The sequence below is a fragment of the Dermacentor albipictus genome, chromosome 6, assembly GCF_038994185.2.
Source record: "Dermacentor albipictus isolate Rhodes 1998 colony chromosome 6, USDA_Dalb.pri_finalv2, whole genome shotgun sequence".
In the NCBI taxonomy this organism is placed as follows: Eukaryota; Metazoa; Arthropoda; class Arachnida; order Ixodida; family Ixodidae; genus Dermacentor; species Dermacentor albipictus.
Window position 1 is genome coordinate 9,557,764 of NC_091826.1, and position 23,173 is coordinate 9,580,936.

General features: G+C 44.3%; 1 protein-coding gene across 3 annotated transcripts in view; it reads left to right on the forward strand.

Annotated features, from left to right (window-relative positions):
* LOC139060764 (acid sphingomyelinase-like phosphodiesterase 3b) overlaps window positions 1–23,173 on the forward strand; it is a 94,124-nt gene that overhangs the window by 62,041 nt on the left and 8,910 nt on the right. For 2 of the 3 annotated variants that reach the window (XM_070539878.1, XM_070539877.1), the window contains exons 3-7: window positions 6,030–6,246; window positions 6,646–6,893; window positions 13,062–13,222; window positions 14,897–15,089; window positions 19,302–19,498. In XM_070539878.1, the coding sequence (XP_070395979.1) occupies window positions 6,030–6,246; window positions 6,646–6,893; window positions 13,062–13,222; window positions 14,897–15,089; window positions 19,302–19,498 (1,016 nt within the window). Of the gene's footprint in view, window positions 1–79; window positions 389–6,029; window positions 6,247–6,645; window positions 6,894–13,061; window positions 13,223–14,896; window positions 15,090–19,301; window positions 19,499–23,173 lie in introns of those variants that run through there. The other variant, XM_070539876.1, reaches the window with a different exon arrangement.

Consider the following 23,173-nt stretch of genomic DNA (forward strand, 5'->3'; position numbering starts at 1 on the left):
CGTTGCTACACTGTGTGCGACCTCATGTCGGTTTCGAGTTTGCTTTCGATGTATCACCTTAATGACAATAAACTCACGACTTCCTGTCCTCCAACCTTTCAGCACGCTACTCGATTATTTATATTGTGCAGTTGTTGCCCGGACCAAAGAAAATTTGCCGGGCTCCGCCGCGCACTCGTCGCGCGTGGTGGTGCTGAGGTACTGGAGAGTTGGCGTTGGCGTATGGCCAAGATATTTGCCAGTCGACAAACAAGTCGACTACGGTGGGTGATCGTCGGTCGGGTTGTGAGGAATACAATGGCAGTCAGAGCGGTGCTTCTGCTATTCTGCGTCGCATTGGTCCGGCTGGCCTCTACAGTGTACGTCACAAGTCCTCACGACGATATTGGTGCGTACATGTCTCCGTAAGACGTCTCATTTGGTCTCCGTCATCAACCCGGACTGGTACCAACTAAACGATCGCTGCTTTTCATCGCCCAAAGTAGCAGTACGCAAAGCGTTGGAAGGTCAAAGGGTGATTTAGCAGCTTTAGCGCACTTGTAATAATCCCTTGTACCGTTCCAACTGAACGTTGACGAGTATCGCGTAATGTATGTAGCCTTCCCCTATGCCAGGTAGAGAGAAATCGGACAGGAGATGCGTAAACGGAAACTTAATACGTGCGCGCCGTGCGCAGTGTCGTTCATCATTGCCACTAGTGTTTCAGGCGCTCACTCGCTCGCTTGGAAAAGTCCGAGGTCAAATAGCGTGCCTGTAATAAAAAGTACACAAGATCGCGCTTGGCATGAGTAATCGCGTGGTGATTGCAACCGCACGTTTAAAAATTCCATGCTGTCTAAAGTAGTGTGCGACAGAGTGCTTAAAAAGCAGAAACCTGAGCTTAGTGAGGCTACTTGCGAAACACGAGACCACGGATAGATACAAGTCTGTTTTTCCGCCTTTGTACTCGTTTAGTGCCCTTGTGGCGTTTAGTACGCCAAAAGAGGACGTCGAAGTCGTCGGTGCCAGATGGCACTAAAAATCGAGGGCTTGCAAAGGATAAAGCTCGGATGAATAAGAGAACACCTGCTGCACTTTTTTCGCAGCTGAAGTAGAGCTGGTAGTAGAGCTCTGATTAAACTGCTAGTGACTTCGAGCCAATGACGTGCAGAACTAACCAGATTTTGTGTGAAGCTTTTGGCTCCTTCGTTCTTACAGAGTGAAATAGCAACCTAAAATTGCGTGCAAACATTTGAATTTCATGTACTCTGCATCTAGGTGCCACACACTTTCACAGCAGAATGAATTTTATTTGTTTATACAAAATACCTCTAAAGGCCCTCACGGCTGAGGGTATTACATGGGGGGGAGGTACAGGCAATTGATAAAAAATAGAATACACTGCAGATTCGTTGAAAAAGGACTTCAGCACGCATCATGTGACATCAGAATACAAGTACCAAATACTGTTAATTCCGACAAGCACAAAGGAAAACAAAAGAAGCAATAACATGAACAGGGCAGTAGAAAAATTATACCTTCTTTCAGACAGCAGTATAAAATGAAATGAAACAAGATCTACATTATTAGAAATACAAACTAAAAGAAACAGTTCAAACATGAGATCATAATATATGCACCATGTTAAGCAGTACTTAAGGCAGACAACAGATGGCAAAACTTATTGGGATCAGTGGCAGTAGCAACACATGGAGGCAGAGCATGCCAGTCAGTTATGGTGTGTAGTTAATGTACATGACAAGCACTGATCTTTAAAACGGATGGTCGTGTCAGTTAGAGATAGAAGGCAAACAAAAAAAGTCATGAAGTGTTGAGCGATGATACAGCTTATGAAAAAGTGATAGATGTGCAGCTTTTCGGTGGGGACATAGTTCTTGCAGGCCTGCACGTTTCTTTAATGCTGTGATGCTGGTATGACATGAGTAGTCAGAGTAAATAAAGTGAACTGCATGGTTCTGCAATGATTCAATGTTATTTATTAAATATGCTTCATAAGGGTCCCAACTAGCTGAAGCATATTCAATGTTGTAGCAATGTTGTACGAATGCAGTGATTTGGTGACCAGTTGGTCTAGCATATATAAACATATTGCATGTAGGGTACGTTGCAGATGGAGTATCGAAGCACTATACATGGCATCCTCCACCACGCAGTTGGTGATACATTTATTTCTGTTTGTTTAAAGTGTATTTGTAGCAGCAAAAGAAAAACAAGCATAGATTTTCAGCAATACATTCGGAGGTTCCTGTGGAGAAATGTCTGGGGAACCTCCTGCTTCACAATGCATACAAGACACTTGAGGTGAGGGAGTGAGTGAAACAACTTCATTTGGTCCACAATAGACGCGAGCAAACTCGACGTCACCTGGCTAGGGCCCACTAGGGGACCATCAGGTGAAACCTGATGGCCCTCTCGCGAGCCCTCTGGACTGAGTAGGATATGTGTTTCCCCATTTAGACAAACAGGATGTTAAATGACTACTTATATAAGCATTATATAACCAAGAAAGAATATGTGGCGCAAGGTATGCACATGTTCTGATGAGAATGTGAATACCAAATTACACTTTGTGCAGTATTGAATTGACATGACAGTGGTTTATTAAGTGTTTGTGAAGGGTAACACAAAGAAATCTCATTTTTCCGATATTGGTTGTCTATAATTATTCAGAGAAACTATTGTGGGATTTTCAATTTGTTTTAATTTTGGATTATGGAACATTACTAACATTGTTTTAACAGAATTTATACATAGTTTGTTTAGGGTGCACCACATGCAGATGTTGTAGAGGTCAGTATTTTTTTTTCAGTTCAGTTCGGTTTATGTCTACTTATGATTACAAATGTTGCTGTAAATCACCTGGGCCCTTAGCAATTGAGTGAAGCTTGCAGTGTGGTTAGTGTATTCTGAGGTGAGCATGATGTGGTATCGTCGGCATATAATAGGCATGATTAGAAAGATAAGTTGTTCACACGACGGCCCTACTTATCAAGTGCCATTGCAAGCCATCCAAAAGACAATGGCTTTTTCTATATTCTTGTCTTTCATTAGCCAGTGGTGGTGATAAGGGATTAGACAAGTTTTCTACTTTTCATAGTGCTGCTGCAAGCCATCTATGGGATGTTTCTTTATATCCTGGTATTTCAGTATTTTCAGCTGGTGATAAAAGTCGGTTAGATTAGGTTAGGGTTCTGCATGCCACAGTGCCAAGGCAGGGACAGGAGTTTTCCTCAGCAATCTTGTGGGCAGTGGCATTCCCTGTGATGAGAATTTGCTGCTTATACTGGGCATTTATTTTAGCAGTATTGTGGTGGGCCATACTTTCAACTATGACTGGAGTTTCTGTGCTATATATGAAGTTAAGGAAACTTGTGCACTAAAGAGAAGATGGCTAAAGGTAGTTGCAAATCATGTTACACCTGTTAGCTGCGAAGAACATTAAGTATATGTTTATTTAATTATTTGAAGTGGTACTGTGGTCTTATTCAAATATCATCCAGGTGGGCAGCTATGCAACAGATAAGCAACGCTCACAAGGAAATGCCTTGGTTATAGTAAAGCACAGCTAACCATGTAAGAAGAAAGAAAAAACAGCAACAAATGTTGAATGATTGGGAGAAGGCAATAACCACGTCTTACCTTCATATGAAATGCATTAGAAAATGTCCAAGATTTGGGAAACAGAACTCAAGTTACATAGCAAAATTAGAAAAACCTTCAGTTAAGCAAATTGACATAGGTTGTAAATTTGGGCTGAGATTCACACACAGAAAATACTTTTAATTTATATCCTAAAACCTGAATACAGTTAATGACAGTGCAACAAAAGATAAACAAAAAAGCAACAAAATGTGATAAGTCAGAGGCTGAATTACTGTAACTGAACTTTGTATTGTTAAATCATAGCCAGGCATGTAGGCAGGGAAGGGGCGGAGCGCCTCGGGCACGAGCCTTGGATAGATGGATGGATGTTATAAGTGTCCCCTTTGGAACTGGACGGTGGGTTGCACCACCAAGCTCTTGCTATTATGCTGCCTAATGTCCTACCTAGGCTAAAAAAAAACAAGAAAAAAAAAACGCGATGAAGTCCTTCAACCAAATTTTTTTGACCCCCTATTGTGAACTTTGCTTTTGTATGTGTCAGTTTTTTTCGTTTCCCTACTTTTCTTCCACCAATCTTCCAATCACTTCTTACTAATCTCTATTGCGGTCATGTTTACTTTTCCCCTGCTTTTGCTGAACCCAAGGGCTTCAAAGAAGCCAGTGATGACTAAATCGACCGCTGGGCAGATGTCTTCACATTGTAATAAAACATGCTCCATTGTTTCCCTAGCTTTACTGCTGCAAGCACATGCTTCTTCTTCCTTTTGTATCTCGCTTTACAGGTGCGTGTTCTAAGGTGTCCTGATCTTGCTTCGAAAAGTAATGAGCTTTCCTTTGAGTTATCACAAATTGTTTCTTTCCTGATTTCGTTTTTTCCTCTCAAAAGGGACACTAAAGTAAAAAATGATTTCTTCTGCATCAGTAAATTACTTTTCTGCAACACCAAAAACACCACTTTTACAACGATAAGATGTTTGGTAAGCCAGAAATAGCGCAAGAACAAAATACGGGTGGCAACGCCTACTTAAGTTCCCGCACCTGGTGGCTCTGACGTCATGGATTTTTATGGCATCTTCTAAGGCCTACTAATTATATATAGCGGTACAGATTCACTACATTGTGTTCCAAAGGACCCAAATAATAAACATGGCAAGTTTCGGGAACCTTTACTCAGCCAACGCTGCCCAAATGCGAAAACATACTTTGGAATCCCTGACCTCACGCTGATGTACCGGCACTGGCCTTTCGGCGCGAAATTCAAATGCTGATACTTGGACCTCCATTTTCTCATCTAATAATCAAAGTATCTTTTTGAAATGACTGCCTGCAGGGTTCTGAAACAATGCTTCATTAGTCTAAACTGATTTATTGTATCGCTTTAGTGTCCCTTTAAGTAGTTACTCATGGGAGGTTTCTTTTCCATTGCCGCAACCCATAACATTATTTCAGCCTCTCTGACTTTCCGCTTGACATACTTTGTTGCTGTGTTGCTCACCCCACAGGCTGCATACTTGCTGGTAAGCTTCATAGTTCTTTTTCTCCACTTTGAATCAATGTTTTTTTTTGTACAGATACCTCAACATTCTCCCAGCCCATTTACTTTCTTCCATATTCCTCAGTCGTTCTTCATAATAAATTTTAGTGTGAGCTTCCCTCACTTGAAAACTAGTCCAGCCCATATCACCCTGCAACGGGTGATATGGTGCAGGGTGATATAAGTGCCCTCCACAATCACGGCACTGCCACGCTGTATGCTGTTTACTTTGGCTGTTCTGGACAATGGACACATTGTCCCAGCTACTCTGGAGTAATACAGAGTGAAACATTGCAGTGAAACATTCCATCCCAAGCTTTTTAAAGGGAAACTTTATTTGCGAACCTCCCGGTGTGGCCTCTTGCTGACCGTGGCTGCCGCCTGCTGCTGCTGTCTTGCCAAATAGCTCACTTGGCTGCGGGACGGTGGCACCATTTAGGGGCGATGACTCGCACTACTTTTCCTGCAGCAGTGGAAGGTAGAGAGGGGAAGCTGGCCTGTGCACGCGGTCATTGGCCGCTGGTGGAGATGGCGAGGAGGCCACAGTGCAGAGAACCGCAGTGAGACGAGAAAGGACACAGGAGAAAATGGCCTCATGTTGTGCATGCATTGAGCTGCCTGGCTTGCCTCTTTCAACCCGTATAATGCTGGTTGTGTTCAAAGGTGAATCGCACTGCAGAGCTCTTCTCTCGGGACATCCTTGAGCCAAACGTGAAGGTGCGTGTGAACACTGCCTCATAAGCTTCGCTGTTTGTAGATTCCACGGCCTGTTGGATCTGCCGCATTTTCCTCATATTCCCGTTGTGGGGTGGTCAATGATTGCCACTTCATGATCTCTCCTACAAGCAAACGGCACTAATGGACAAGTTTTTACATCTTTATCTTATTGTAGGCTACTTCTGGCATGTAACCGACTTCCATGTGGATAAGGACTACTCCACACGAGGAAGTCGTGACCTGTCATGCCACCGCGATGTCAACCAGACTACCTTGGATGACATTGGGGCATACGGTGACTTTCTGTGTGATGCTCCAAAATTACTGGCTCAGTCAGCGGTTGAGGCTATGGAACGGATACATCCTACAACAGACTTTGTTCTGTGGACAGGGTAAGTATCCTAATGTGGCTTCTTCTTGACATTCCAACTCTCCAGCCAGGAGTATCACCTGTTGAGAGTAAGTCTAAAGAGAAGGATATTTTGTGTCGTGTGCTGAGTGCAACTCATTTGTTAAGGAGATCAATCTTGTGCATCTTTTACCTCTGCACATCTCTTATTGTGATGAGCCATTTCGTATTGCTAGCTCACCGACGCTTCACTTTCACTGATTGTTGTGTCGGCCCATGAGATCTATATGATTGTTTATTTGCTTTGAATCTAAGCATCCTCTAATACTATGGCCATCATGTGCATGAAAAGCAATAAAGAGGGTAGGGGAGAATGCATTTGTTCTAGGAAATGCATAATCATTGCTGCCCCTTATGTCACTTACGTTATTCATTTTTACAGAGACAACCTGCCTCATGTGAGTGGCATCACTTGGGCTGACATGTTCAATGAGACACGCTGGATTGGAGACCTCCTTTGGCGCTGGGCACGGCGGCACCGTTCGTTTGTCGTGCCCACCTTGGGGAACCATGACTGGGTTCCAGCAAATGCTATGGAATCTAAGAATGCTACCCTCTATAGAGGCTTTCTCAACCATGCTGGTTTCAACCAGTTGCTCCCAGAGGATGCCTGGGCCACATTTGAACAGGGTAATGCTTTTTGCTTCATTACCTATTTCTGCTTTACTTAGGTGGCACGCTGTTTGTATTGACCAAAGCTGACTGATTTGTCTAGCTTGGTGGTTTGTTTTCATGATAGTACCATATGTGTTTGTGTGTCACAATCCTTCTGCTTTTGGTGCATTGTCTTACTTGTCTTGCTGCCACTTCTGTGCAAGGTGGTTTTTTTCGTTGTGAGGTTAGCTCTATTTGTGGTTCATGGTTGGTGCAGGTGCCCAGAACATATGTACAGTCTTGGTCAAAAAACTTGAACCCGCTATGAACAGCCGGGGAGCAGCTGCGCTCCGCTATCGCGGCGCTGCCATCGTCGGCGCGCGCCTCTGCTCGCTTGCGTCGAGTATAGAGAGGGCGAGGGAAGCATGGCTCTTACTCTCAAGCGTCGTTTGATAACAGCGCTCGTGAAAAACTAGTGCGGCGAGCGCGGGGCGAACGCGACGGTGGCGAAGCGGAAGCCACCCGACCGGCGAGCATGCCGTTTGCAGCGTATGCTCGATTTGAAGGCGGGGGTCTCTGGCGACCGCTGTCACACGCAATACACTCAAATTTGGCAATTCTTAGTATCGTAATCATCAGTTATTGTTTTCCGGTATCAAAGTAAAGGAACAGCGCTACGAATAGTCCTGCACATGCTCGAATACGGGCACATTGCGAGGATCGTAGCTAAAATCTGAATTCAGCAGCCTAATGATATATTAAATAACATTCCAAAATGGCACCTAGTATTTGTAATCATGAATGCCATAAGTAGAAAATTAATCAAGAAAGTGTAAGCTTCAGGGTGGCACCTGCGCCTCGACAAAATCAAAGGGGGAGGGGGGGGGGCAGCATGCCTTCAAGGCATTGAGTGTGGCTTTGTCTGTGGCTGCCCCGCACAATTGCTGTTTGTCCATGTGCTTGACTGTAAACTATCCAAGGTCTATAGTAGAAAGGACGATACGTATAACCCATTTTTAAGCTCCTTGTGAAGCCATTTCTCGCAGAGACGAACGATAGCTCAGTAAACTATGTATAAAATACTTCTTACAGTGAACCCGTGACAGCGACACCACCGCCGGTGTGACGCCTTCACTATGCGAGAATCCTATTATCTCGTGGCGCTGGTCTACATTACGCGATTCAAACGTGTGATGCCCAATGCAAACGGGATGAACTTACACTGACCTCATGTGTGCATGAAAGTGGGCCCTTACGACAATGAGGCAGTGTGCACGAAGACATAAAAAAAAATGAGGAAGTGGGCACTTTCCAAAATGCCGAGGGAATGGGTCTAACTCAGTCGGCTACTCAGGCAGGGCGAACGTCTTCTAGTCCCGAAAAGTTTTCATAATCTCACTGTGGGTTTAATTAAAGAACTTCAACGCCAAACGCACTCGTTTGGTCGTTCCTTAATGGAGATGTGCGGCCAACGGATTTGAAATATAACGGTGGTTACGAGCCCTTTCTGAAGAGAGCCTTCATAGTCGAAATTACTGCTTCTGACCTTTTTTTAAACGAACGATGATTGAATTGCACGCATATTGCAATAAAACCTGGAACAACGCTAGACAACTATGAGAGATGTTAGTTATTTTTTATCTTTTCTCTTTTATTTATCTTTATTTTTATTTAATCTATTATTTATTTTATTATTCTTTTATTATTTAATCGTTATTTTTTATCTTTTATCTTTATATGTAAAATAAAATTGTAATAGGTAATTTCGATGATTAGGAACATTTTTATACTATAATGCGCTGCATGGAAGCCAGGCAGTTTCGTCCAGGCCACCGCATTTACTCGCACGAAGCGCCATACCACGGCGGCCGCAAGACGACCTCGCAGCTGGCAGAACGAACACCGCACTAGTTTTTCACGAGCCCTGTTATCAAAGCATGCTTGAGAGTAAGAGCTATGCTTCCCTCGCCCTCTTTATCCTCGGCGCAAGCGAGCAGCGGCGCGCACCGGCGGTGGCAGCGCCGCGATAGCGGAGCGCAGCCGCTCCCCGGCCGTTCACGGTGGGTTCAAGTTTTTTGACCAAGACTGTACATATTTGTGCATTGGAGAACTCCTCTAAAAGAATGTACTTATGAGTTACTTTTCCAGGTGTTCTGGCTTCATTTTCTTGCTAGTCTTTATATCATTAGCTATGCATGAACAAAAATTTGCTTCCCTAATACAATACCGTGTCTGGCCCTACATCTTTAGTAGTATAGCAGTTTTTATTTCTCATTTAGCAGTTGAACACTGAGTGATCCAATGCACAATGAAATTTTAGATTTACTTTATTATAGTACAGCAGAACCTCGTTCATACATTTTGGAAGAAAACCTCGAGAAAAACGTACTAACCGGGAAGACGTACGATCTGAAGTTACTAAAAGATTGACAGACTAAACTATTGTTGACATCTAGGTAATGCGAAGCATCGCGCGTATTGTTGCGGCACGAGACGAGACGCCGGCGCGCGTCGAGCTCTGTTGCTCCGGTGGCCCGAGACGCGTTTTGTTGTTAACCGAAACGAAATCGAGCTGGTGGGCGACGCCGAATGCCGCCGAAGCGAAACGTGATGCCCGCATCGCACCGCCTGCATCAGGGAATGGCGGCGCGATTGAATTAATTATTGTCTACTAAAAGCGTGCAGTACGCTACCTATGGCACTAGGCTCCACCATGCGCTGCAAAACAGATAGGTTAAAATTCTTATGGCAATATGTTTGGTGGCGATAGCTGTGAATGCAGCGTGCGACGACCCGGGCGGAGATTCGCTTGTACTTACCAGAATAAGAAACTGTGCGCACCGTCGTTTTCGCATGAAAGGGGCGGCTATATACTGTTCACGATCGCGCGCGCCTCGCGCCTTTTCTTGTTTACATGGGGTCTAGCGGCCGAAAAATGTATACGATCGCAGTCTTCAGCAAGGAACGGCCGCGTTATTTCGGTTATCGCATGGTACAAGCGTGCGCTGCGCCTTCGACGGCACTACGCGCTGTGAAAGTGATAGGCGAAGATGCTTATCGCAATAGGATTGGCGATAATAGCTGTGAATGCCGCGTGCGACGACCCCGGAGAAGCTTTGCTAGTACCGAAATGAGAAAAAGCGTTTTCACGTGAGAAGGCCGGGCGAGTATTGTGGTGAAGCTGCCGCGGCGGGCAGCTATTCTCGATCGCGCGCGCCTCGCGCATTTTCTTGTTTACATGGGATCTAGCTGCTGGAAAACTTATGATAAGGTCGCAGTTTGGTGACATGCTGAACGTTGGTGAGAAAAATAGTTCTTTCCGGGAACGTATGAACCGGTAAAAATGAGCGCAGTTCTATTGGGCCATTTTTTGTTTGTTCTCAATTGTGAACGTTGGCGCTGGGAAAACGTACGTAACGGGAATGTGTCAACGAGGTACTGCTTTATGTGGTAGTTAAGTCAGTGTTCAACATATTGACTTATAGCTGTATTTGCTTATCAAAGGTGTCTTTTTCTTTTTAACCAGCTGCTGTAACTTAGTGGCTTTGGTGTTGCACGGCTGAGCATTGCATTGTCATAGGCTCAATCCCGGCTGCAGTGAATTCGATGGGGCCAAAAGGCAAAAAAGTGAGGAGCCATTCCACTCCATGAAAGTGGATGACCAGCGAAGCTGTAGCACATCACACAGGGTTAGACAAGGGCACGGAGCAAGAAATATAGGAGTGGAAACTCCGCTGTTTGCGGCGACCAGAAAAGGTCACAAGCCCGCGGATATATTTTCATGCTGGCGCCACCTGGCGGCATGGGAAGAAATTACCGCTGTTTCGGTTGCCAGGGCAACCGGTCGAGTGTTGCTCCCGTTCGGCCGCGCGCGCCTGACTAGCCCGAAAAGCAACTGCTGCTACGCTTCAGCCATTTGAGCACAGTAAAAAATAAAACGCGTTTTCCATGACAGCTATAAGATGATACGTAGCTTCTGGTTGTAGCCAGGGCTATCTTGCTCCGTGGCGGGCGGTTTTCGGCTTTTTGCGCTTGCGAAACTGATGGCTATCTCGTTCCTAATCGCTCAAAGGGCGACCGCTTCTTTCTCGCTCTAGTGCTCACAGGGGTGCGCTTAGGAAGGATGCCGCCGTGCATGTGTTTCCGTTCCTTTTCTTTTTTATAAGACTCGCGAAAACTAGTTGCCCTAGTTGCTTGGCGATAAGAGGAAGATTAGCGGAAGTTTGCCACATGTGTTGCTTTTTTTGATGGGCACACAACAAAACAGTTTTCTTGAGTGCGCGCACCTACGCAGTTCGGTTACGGCGTGCCCGCTGAAGCAAACACCCGTGTCGTCTGCTTGTAGTCTGCTTTGAGCGGGTGCCGCCGGAGTGAGCGCCGGGCGCTGCTTTTTTTTTTCCGCTGCTGCTTCTACGACGCGCCGCATGGTGCCGCCACTGCATAGGGTAGCGTCGGCGCATGCAACAATTGTGACTTTATCTGGTCGCCCGCGCTCGCTCGCGCTGACGGGAGTTTCACCTCCTATATGTCTTACTCCGTGGACAAGGGTAAATGTATTTATTTTCATCATTTGGTAGCGGCAGTGACAATAGCATTGTGATTACTGTCATATACACCGATTGGTTTGATTACAACCTTAGACAGAATCTTGGTCAGAGTTAAATTTATACACAGCTGTTGTTCAGTAGTTGAGTGACTTGGATTGGTGTGGCACTCCGAACCAAACTTTTCTAGCACAAACTGAGTGAACTATTTCTTGTCTGGTTTTAAAATGTCCACATTGAAGTCTCAAACACAGGGGTAGTGTCATCATGGCTAACCCATGAAAAGCGCGTGGATATCACACTTGGGTGTTCCTGGATATATAGGCACAATAGATATCACAATTTCATATTTCATTTGTACGGCACAGATATCCATACCCAAAGCCGCTGAAATTGCCCTCTTAATTGTGAGTCAAGAAAAAAAATGTGCATACATTTTGTACCTATGAACCTCACAGGGCTATGAGCCATTGCGTTTTTTGCTTATGGGTGTATGAGCCATTGCTTCCGGGAATATGAGCCATGGCTTCTGGGAGTAGGAGCCATTGATGAAGACAGTTTTCGACATGCTGTAGTCTGTGTTGTATGCGTGATTAGAAAGAATGTAAGCACTGTTTGCTTCACTTTGCTGAGTGCTTGTAGGCTCTGCCTTACATGAGCCATAGCATTTCTTGCTTCCTTATAGGGGTATGAGTGCTTATGGGGGTATTAGCCATTGATGATGATAGTTTTTGCTGATGCACGCGAAAAATCCACTGAACCCTAGCCATATACAGTTTCGCTGTAAAATGCTCGTTTATACTTAGATTTAGGTGCACATTAAAGAACTCCAGCTTGTCAAAGTTATAGTGTTTCAGTTGAGTGTCTTTACGGTACGTTCTGCCCCGAGCTGCCCCACTAAGCCACAGTGGAGTGGCGGGCGATTTTCACATTTTAGTTATACGTTTAGCACAGTGGAGCGGACCTTTTGTAGTTGCAGTGCCCCCTGGCCAAATTTAGGGTAATGAAAGAAAATAGAAACACCTATTGATCACTCTTATGCACTAAAATGTATATATGTGTATATATAACTTATTTCTCCATGAAGTATCTAGACGTGCATTTGTAATGCGTTACCAGTCCATTTTATTCACTGGAAAATAAAGCGCCGTCTTGGGGAACGCCACGTGATAGCCAGCGCGCTTGCTTTCAGCATCCAATCCAATCATTTCTGGTGCCAACGCTAGCCAAACCGCTGCGCAGCACGCTCCGCTCAGGCAGCTTCTAAGCGGACCGTGTTCCTCGCTCTGCTAGCCTGCTTACAGCTAAGCGGACGGCGCATGCGCATTCACGCTTCCGCTCCCCTAAGCTGCTTAGTGGAGCGTAAACACGCTCAACTAAAACACTCTATTAATCCGGTGTCTCCCACTATGGCATGCCTCATACTCACATGATGGTTTTGGCATGTAAAACCTCAGAATCTAATTTTAATTAATTAGCTTTTTATCAGACATACTAGAAACCTCACTCATTCAAAATATTCAGAATTACATGAAAGCTTTTCAAATTATTATTATCCTAAGTTAAGGCTGTACAAAAGCAAATGCAATATTGCTTGCTTCATGGGAACATAATTCCGCATGTGGTAACTGTCACAAAAGTGTGCATGTCCTGTGTACAGGTGGCTACTATAGTCGGCAGCTGTCCAAGGGCATTCGGCTGGTGTGCCTAAACTCGGTTCTGTGGTACTCTTCGAACAAGGGCGAGCAACCGGGACCCAGTGACCCTCAAATGGCCTGGCTGCGAGACCAGCTGCATGACGCCCAACACCAGGGACAGAAGGTGTTGTTAAGGGCTTTCACAAATGAGGGGGCTGGTTTCACTGCTCTTGTCACATATGCATGCATTTTTACCTAGTCTCACATTTCCCATAGATCTCATCACATTATTGCTATGTTTACTAGATAGGAGAAACGTATCTGTGAGAATTATTTTTTTATGGACAGATGAATGAGAGCACAAAAGGCGCTATTGCCTGTGAAGGACCACATAATTTCTCAAGACTTGTTTTCAAGGCCTCTTCATATTAGTGTGAAGTACAGTCGACTCTCTTTACAACTGATCTTGATAATCCGACAAAGAACATCCGTTTTATCCGAAGCCGTAATATTCTGCCTCACTTCCGGAACTTTCGTTGCAATGTCTAACAGCTTTATTGCAGAGTGAGTGACCAACATACAAAGTAAAGAACAAACAAAAAAGTAGCAGTTTCACCTGAAAGGCGAAGCATCAATTGCGATAGCAAATTAAGCAAGATAAGCGTCGCAGCTGCAGCGAGCGAATTGACCTTCATTTTGCCTCTCGCTTCATCTCACACTAAACGTCGAAAGCATGGTGCATACGAAGCTATAGGCACTGGGCTCACTTTGTTCACGTCACAGATTGCTTTCAAGATACAGCGGCCATGCTGTAAGCAGCAGCCGCCGGAATAGAACACCTTCTCTCTTGCCTTCACCCCGTCCTCGCGCATGAAAGACAGCGCGTTTCCGCCCCGCCTTCCTCTCTCATGCCCACTATATTGTGTTGCGATCATCGGCTGGCCCTCACAAGTCAGTTGTCAACCCGTGCTGACACAGCAATAGTACTTTTTATACGCTCGATTTTAAAAAATGTCGCCGCTAATTTCGTCCACTGTAGCCGATAGTCCGTTGTAGGGCGATCCATTAAAAACGAACTTCGTTGCATTAATAAAATAGCTAGAACAAGCTGAGGCTGAAATATGGTCCGTCATATCCGAAAGTCTGTTGTACATGGGTCCGTCATAACGAACATAGACTGTTTGGCATACGGTGCATCCTCTTTGAAGAGAGCACGAAGTGACCTTGGAAATCCATTCATCTTAGTAGAAGTACACAGGTATTGTGAACTAAAGAATTGTCCTTCAGCTTAACAGAGGATTTTTTTCAGCAGAGTATACAACAGTACATCTTTACTCAAGAAATATTTAGAACCTTGAGTACCAGTTCTTGATTTCAGGACTCGGTGCAGTACTATCAAACCTCCTGATTTGCACCTCATGGCATCTACTGAGAATGTTCTAGTTATATCAGTGATGAATTTCTAAAAGTTCAATGAAAATGATCGCACTTAGGAAAAATCTATTAGAGTGGCTCATTTTTGTACAAAATTTGTGACTAAAACAGTTCATTTTCCCTGCTTTTTGCAAATAAAGTTGAACGTGCAGACTCTTGGGAGTATTTAGTTCATGGTTCTTCTTCAGCAGAGCAGGCAGCCAGGTGTTAATATTTATATTACTTACAAGACAAAAAGCACAAATAATAGCAGAGTATTATAGAAAAGAAGCACTGACTTGGGTCAATTTACAAAAGTTTTGTGCTGTTTTCAGTATGAAGCTCTTTCAGGTAGCGGGAATTCCTTTGACTCAGCGGCAAGCAGATAATGTCTTAGTATTTGAGGAGTAATTGACACAATTTCCTGCTGCCTCTGTCTTGACAGGTGTTCATATCGGGTCACATTGGTCCGGGCTTCTTTAGCCGCTCCCTTGTTGGTCAGCCTGCATCCATAGTTTTCTTTGAAGACATCAATGACCGGTACCAGGACCTGATTGCACAGTACAAGGACGTTGTGGCAGGACAGTTCTTTGGCCACCAGCACATGAATGCATTTGTCCTCCTTTCAGACAAAAATGGCAAGTGCTTTTGTTACTGTCATATTACCCTTTCTTGATTGGGGTATCCTTTTTTTACCTGAAGACAGACTCAATTGAGCCTAGAAATGTTTTCTTGTTCAGTGGGAATGTCCAAAATAACCTTGGACCATTTGAAGCACTATGGTGAAATTAGACTGTTTGTTCATATTGTCACAGTCTGTAATGTGCGAAGAAGAGGACACTGATGATGGCCTTAGAGATGACTAAGAAGAGCTTAGTTTTTTTTGGCCAATCAATCAATCAATCAATCAATCAATCAATCAATCAATCAATCAATCAATCAATCAATCAATCAATCAATCAATCAATCAATCAATCAATCAATCAATCAATCAATCAATCAATCAATCAAAACGTGAGCTTTATTTAAACGATTCAAGGAATGCGTACAAAAATAGTTGGACCAATAGCCTATGTGGCTAGTAGCTGGTCCAATACACAAAAATACATATACAGTTGCCGACCGTTTATTCGGACCTTATGGGGACTGCGGAAATGTCAGAATAAACAGGTGTCTGAAAAGCAGATTAAGAAAAAAAAAAATCCTTTATTTCCACGCACTTACTCGGGATCGGCAGTAGGCATGAAGAAATCATGACTGTGCCGTTGCACACTTATTCGTTTACGCGCAATCAGATGAGCCTGAATCTCGGAGAGGGTCGTACGGTCATTACAGTATAGGCGGCTGAAAGTACAGTCACTGTTTGAACACACTCATCTTCCGACTCGGCGTCGTCGTCCGGTGCTGCAGCAGAAACCTGACGAATGATTTCGCCGTCGTCGAGTTCTGCGCATGTCAGTACAGCAGTGTCAGCACCTGTGAAACTGTCAAATGAGACAGTGTCCGGAATCGCCATGCAACCACTGCGCAGGTCTCGGCAGAACATTTTCGGCATCAGTAGGGAGCACATCGGAAGATGATAAATCCTAGGCCTCCTGGCACCCGCTTGCCGGCATTCCCCAGCGCAGTCGGCGCAGGCACTGTCGGCGCCATTAGACACTTGATGCGATGTTTCCTTATGCCGCGTTGGATCACCGCAACCTTGACGCAACACACAATGCAAACACCACCACGCCGCCACCAGTCGCACAAACAAAAACGTGGCCTACTGGCAGCGTTGCGCATGTAGAAACAACTCAGCTGCTGGATTGTCGTGACATGGCTTACTAAGCTGAGACTGAAACTGATGTAGCCACTCTTATCGAACCAGGCAGAAACGATGATGCTGAGCGGGTATTTGCAGTAGCGCCACTTCGTGGGGCAGCAAGTAGGCTCCGTTCAAAACAAAAATGGTGTTTAGCAATTCGAACCATGCACTGGTCAGAGTGCATGGTGCTTTTGATCGAGTTGGCTCAAGGAGTGTCAGAAAAATCAGACGAGGGGTTGCAAGGTGTCCGAACTTTCGGCAGTTGTTATACATTATGGCCTATGGGGAGAATGGTGGTGCCGCGAAGCAGACCGAATAATCGAGCATGTCCGAATTTTTGGAGTCCGGAAAATCAGTCGGCAACTGTACAGGTCAACCAAGTACATACTTGCTCAATGAGTAAGAACATTATTTACATGAACAAGTACTTTATTTTTTCAAGGAAGAGTTAACGTTTGGCTAGACAAGGAGAAGACAAGAAGATGCAGACGTACGCCTCTTACCTTGCTTCTCGTAACAATGTCGTGTGTAACCTTGTAGAGTACTTTGTGTTGACACAAGCAGGAATTCATGACTACTGCCTAAGTACAGGTTTTGTAAGGTAGAGTGTGTCATGTTGTCGAAAATGTATGGCCTCATCTTTAATTGATGCAACTACTGGGTGGCTTCTAAAAAGGCCTTGTGCCTTTTATATTCATTGTCAAAACAACAAGAATCGAGATATAGATGTGAAACTTAACCAACAATTTCTTTAAACACTGAGGACTACAAAAAATTGTCAAAGTTCAAAAAGCTGAACTTTGCTCTTTTGCCTTGGTGCAGACCTTCAGATGCTTCAAGAATGCATCCACTGTGGGAGGGAGGTATCGGTCGTTGATTTCATCCCACACTTTTGGAAGGACATGCTGCAGGCTATTTGAATTTTTATGGGGAGTAGCACAGGCCCTGCTCTCAAGCACAGGCAACAAAGAAGAGTTGAGCAGATTTAAGTCAGGCGAACAACAAGGCCACCCTTGTGGGCTAATAATGTTTGGAAACTGTGGGCTGCACTGTTACTGAAATGCCTTAATGCTGTGGGCAGGCACGGAATCTTGATGGAACATCCACAGATAACCTTTGAAGTGAGACAGACTCCCGGGCAATACTACCTTCTCTTGAATGTTCGTCAGATAGTTTTGATCATTCACTTACACTCCTGGTAGATGAAAACCAATGGTATTGTGCCAATCAACAAGACTCCAATGCAGGCTACAACCAATGCTAGGTCTGTATTCTGATCAGTTTAGACAGATTAAGTATACTTTCAAAACTCTTTTTTTCCTTAATAGAAAATAAAGGCCGAACATTACTTTTAAAATTTTTGCTCTGAAACCACAGTGCTGATGTGTCAGTGTGACGTCATGGATTTTTAAAGTGCATTTTTTCATATTTTGGGCCTCGTTGGATCAGTAGAAACTCACTAAACTTGCTAAGCTTTAAACCCCTTTATGCATTGGTCCACATTTGTGGGTGCTTCTTGTTTTTGCCGGCTCTGTTGTGTAGTGGCCAAGAAAAAGCACCAGACAATAAGTTTCAGGTGAATTGAGCCCCTGCATGCTCGATGGGCCAAGATTTTATTTACCATGTGCTCCGTACTGCTACAAACGACCAATGTACTGAGGGTATTAACATGTTTGATGGGATGTTCAACGTGGCACGTTCTAGTAGCAACGTAGAAAGAATAATGTTTCTTTGTTCCTAATGCATGCAGAATCAGTTTTTATTCATAACAAAATGAGGATAATTACAACATATGTATATACAGAAGGAGGTCCCATAGTTAGAAACTGAAATGGAACCTCCTGTGCATGATGACTAGAATTAACAATAAATACAACAATGGCAACATGAAAAGTTTACGAATAAAGGTTTTAAGAGACAAGGCATAAATAAACAGAAAAGCAGCATATGTACGTATTAAACAAAAACAAGGCTTCGATATAGTCAACGAAAGGTGAAACTACAAAAATAGCTAAAAAGAAAGAAAATTATATATATATATATATATATGTGTGTGTGTGTGTGTGTGTGTGTGTGTGTGTGTGTGTGTGTGTGTGTGTGTGTGTGTGTGTGTGTGGGAATGGTAATGTATTCCACAGAGATAAAGCTGAAAAGTGTAGTGATTGCTTACCATAGTTGGTGCGAACTAAGGGTAAAATGAAGTTAATATCTATTTAATAATAATAGTTAATAATAAAATCGCAAATATGCTTCAAACCTGTGATTGATCTTTCTTTTATTCCAAAAATGGGACACAGCTGACTGAAAAATAAATAGATAATTAATTGCTCTCTAGTTATGGTTACTCATGAGAAAATGCACTAAGTATTATCCTACCACTTTGTCTTCTTGCAGCAGAGTGTGGAGTGCCTTGATATAAATTTGTGTATATTTTACACCTTTGCAGACAGTCCATTATAATTCATGCCTGAGGGGGTCAAATTTTACGTGTTGGCAGGTGCGCTTTCATTTTGGCATATTTTGTGCCTCCCCAGCCACTCTCACTGTCAGATTAGTTTTTTTTTTGGCATTACAGAAGTGTGATGTACTTAGTAGTGCAGCTCAGCCTATTTTTCTTTTTAGTGCCCTTTTGAGAGCACATTGAAAAGGCTAGGGACAGCCTTAAATCTATAAGACTTCTTAGAAATTATTTGTCTATCGCCAAACCAAAATCTCATAAATAGCAGCTTTGTGCATTTACTAAATGCCTTTAGTCAGTCTGATCACACTCGCAGTAATGTGAAGGATGTGCAATGGCATCTGCCTCTTTTTACTTTATGTAGCAATGCAGCTCAAGCCAACAAAAGGTCTGTGTCATGCTGCCATGCGATGTTTGTTCCGCATAGCCCAGCCCTTAGGCACATGCAGGAAGTAAGGTCACAAGAACAGTTTAGCACCTCTTGAAGGCCACTGGCATTTCCCGAGGTCGCAGGGTCTGGAAACCTTTCTTGCAAACAGTGAAAGGTTCTGCAAGAGGCAATCTGAGACAGCGGCACGCTTGCAGGTTCACCGGTCAGCTCAATGCATTTGGCTGGGTCAGTTACACCCTGGGGCAGCAAGGACCCAGTGTACCGTAGCCTCTCGGTGCCCACAAATCCCTGCGTACGACTCTACACGTATCGCCGCTCAACTGGAGAACTCCTCGACTACAGCGTCTACTACCTGAACCTTGACAAGGCCAATGCTGCTGCTGCTTCTCAGGTGACTTGCCTGCTACATTGTAAGAGTTGATGCATTAATAATGTTTTGGTAGGTGGGCCTTGGGTAGTTGCTGTTTGATGGAATTCTTCCTTCTTATTTGGCGATTTATTCCCAAGTCTTTTGGCTAGGAAATCACCTTTACAGTTGTGGCACCTTTCCGTACGTCATACGTAGGCTGATTAGCAATATCTGCCCAGACTGCTAGCCTAACACTGCCTGTTATAATCATCTGAACCAACCAACCAATCAGCAGTATCAAAGTGGATCTTCCACTTGCTGAGCGGACTACAGTACGTATGCAACGTGTGCGATGATTTGAATTGCAGGTTAGCATCTTCAAAAAATTTTAAGTGCGAGAAAGACAGAGAAAAGTGAAGCACACATCAACAGTGGTGTCTGTGTGTGCTTTTCTGCTGTATCTGTCTGCATTGTGCTGAAAAAAAATTTTGAAGATGAATGTGACCAACTAGTCCAATTTTTTGTTCTTTTATCCAAATGTTATGCACCTGTGTGTACTTTGTTGCCTCGAAGCTATTCTGAAACAAGCTCTAAGTTTATGTGGTAGCTCTCTTGAGCTGCACAATCTACCATATAAACTCTAGTAATGGCCACACTTCTGCTAGAGCTACACCCATAACAAAGCAGAAATTTTCAAAAACAAGAAAGATACAATGAAAAAAAAGGAAGCAACACGGTTGCTTGTCTCCTCTTTTATTCCGCGCATGTGGAGGTGGTGCCTTCGGACATTGTTGTGAAAAACGTTAAAAGTCACGAGCATATCTAATGCCATGAGTGGCACAGGTCACAACTGTATCCACGAGTGTGCTGCCAATGCCAAACTGAGCTTGAGCAGCTGTGGCAGAGGTGAAGACTAGACAGGCACCTCATGCGTGATGCATGTGCGCGAACAAGTAAATGTACTGTAAAAACAACAATGTTTGCTATTTTGATTCAAAGCAGTCATGCGGGTTACACCCAGCCGAAAACATTGGATAGAAATGGTGCACCTCTGTTTAAAGGCCCCACCCGATCAGTATTGTGAAAAACAGTTTAATCCTAAGTAGTGTTTAAGTATTAGTAGTAGTTCAAGTAGTGTGAACACTACTTAAAACTTGGAAAAGTGCTGGCAGTCCTTCACACTCAAGGTAGGAGCTCATAGCGTTCTTCTAGGACATCAACCTCAACCAGGCACTGCGTGTGTGTACTAGTATGTATGAATGGGTCATTTCATGTTTCACCCTTGTCATCTAGAGCAGCATGCGAGGCAAAAAAAAAAAAAAATTATGTGTGTGATCAAAGCTTTTGAAACTTTAAAGCTACAGTTCTTTCACCAGTTCTTTCGCCTCCATGAAGCTAAGTTATGTATATGCAGTCCAAACTGTGACTAAGGGCTACATTTTGTAACAGTTCATTTTATTTTTTGATGCGAAAGCATCAAGTGGTCCATTGTGCGGAAAAGCTGGCATCTTTCGACTGGAGCAATGTAACAGCACCTGAATTCACATTGGCTGTGATGCCACGTCATGAGCGTGCCTCGACAGAGCGGAGCTGGCAAAAGGGAATGCCTGCTGCCACGGTAGCACACCAAGTGTTGCGTGAGGGGAGAGGGCATTGCTGCAACGTCACGTCACCTTCACTCTCGCTCTTGGAAGCCGGCACGCAGTCCGTATCGTTCTATCTCACCCCCACTGGACATTAATTAAGTGGACATTAATGCTTTCGCATTCACAACTCATAAGAAGTGCTCAGGTATCCTTGGATTTTTATTCTTCAAATGGTACCCAATAGTCAACGTATATCAACCCTACCAACTGATGTAATTTTTGTTTATGTATGTCGCATTCTCTGTACCTAAGCAACATTTTGTCTGCCTGCTTCACATTTGTACCAAATCAGCATTGTATTTTTTATGTGGTTATGTATGGTTGTTTTTTTGCGTGCAATTTTGTATATTTTGAACTGTTCTTGTGCATACAGTCGTATGCCTTTACAACGAAATTACAGTATTTCCTCATTATAACAAAATAGCTTTACTCAAAATATCACTTTATTTCGAATTTCATCCAGTCCCGACTCAAACGCATGCATTTTAAGCCGCATTACTCGATGTGCATGAAGAGCTTGACTCGCTTAGAGCAAATTGGTGAGTGGAGGAATTGCCACCACCGAGCGGTGGACCTCTTGCACATGCAGTGTCAAATTAATACCATTGATGAATTAGTCTCATGCAGGCACAGAACAGGCCACAAAAGCTCCAAACCCATGACTGATGACCGCCTAGTAACGGGCACCAAGCGAATGCTGAGTGCTCCGAGCTGTTTATTGCGGAGTGAACGGGAGCTGTCAATTCCATGGTGCAGCGTGCCCGAACCGTTAATCTCCGTGCAGTTGCATCGCTGGTGTGCTCCGTGATAACATCCACACGAAAATAAAGTTTTCATGATGCTTTACGATGCCAGAAAACCACGGTCCCTTTGATGCCGAAAAGTGGCCAAAAGACCACAGGCAGACTTACGCTGTAGCATTCCATGGGGTGCGTGATAAGCAAAGTTTTACTCCTCAAAAAGCACTTCTGGCACTGAAATGTGCTGAAACGCACCAAAGAAATGTCCCTCCGTTTATAACTGCCATGTTCAACACAAGGAGCCATGTTAACAGATCGGGAAGACGACTTTGGGGAAGCCAATCTAGAAATTTGCTCACCGCTCACAATAATCGCTTGCATCGCAATAAAACGCCACCCCTAGTTTCGTTTCACTTTTGACGGTGCAAATCGACCAATAACTTCCCAAAAACACGAGAAATCCGAGTGTCACCAGCAGTGAGTCAGGCCGTCAACATGGTGGCGGGTCAGCTCAAGCTGATGTTTCCCTGGCGATTTTCTAGAGCTGGTCATGCTCTGTTCGTGCCGTCCAACTTTAGACAAACGGTCTAATTGCATGGTTGAATGTTGTTCTTAGACATTCGTCAATGACGTGGACGCGACAGTGCGTGAACACCGACACTCGGAACTGTAGAATTAGCACAGTGCCATCGACAACATCTCACCGAAAAACCCGTTTTGCAAACTTCACAGCTGTGCACCTCAGGAAAAAATTGCCCAGTGATCATGTAAAGCCCTTACGGCAAAACCATTAACTTTTAGCAGTCGCACTGCGTGCCCACAATAAGCGGCTAATCATTTTTCGAGCACAACAAACACAACCTCAGACACGAGCCACGGCATTTACAGTGCTTTCCAGCGCTTCCCCAACACAATATTCTCGTAGTCTTCCATGGCCTCCGCACCCCCCCTTTAAAAGCGGCTACTGCCTTCCCCTCGTCATTTGATCTCCAGTCTGCAAACAGTTTGGACATCAATCACTTCTCTCACTCGCCTTCATGTCAACTCCTCACCTCCTCGCTGCCAGTTTCGACGTTGCTGCTCCTCTAAAGCTGCCCTCTTCCGGCCTGCCCTCCTGAGCACAGTCTTCCACCAGCGGGTGCCCTTCCGCGGTTCCTACTTCTTGGTCTCCACAACTCCGATCGCCTTTCTTCCACTACACGTGAAGCCAACGCCAAGCCTGCCATTGCAACCGTTGCCATCACCAGCGCGCACTGACGAGGAAAGCAAGATGCTCTGACGACATTTTGAAGCTTCTGTCGTCTGCGTTGCCCGCCACGTTCAGTCACTTT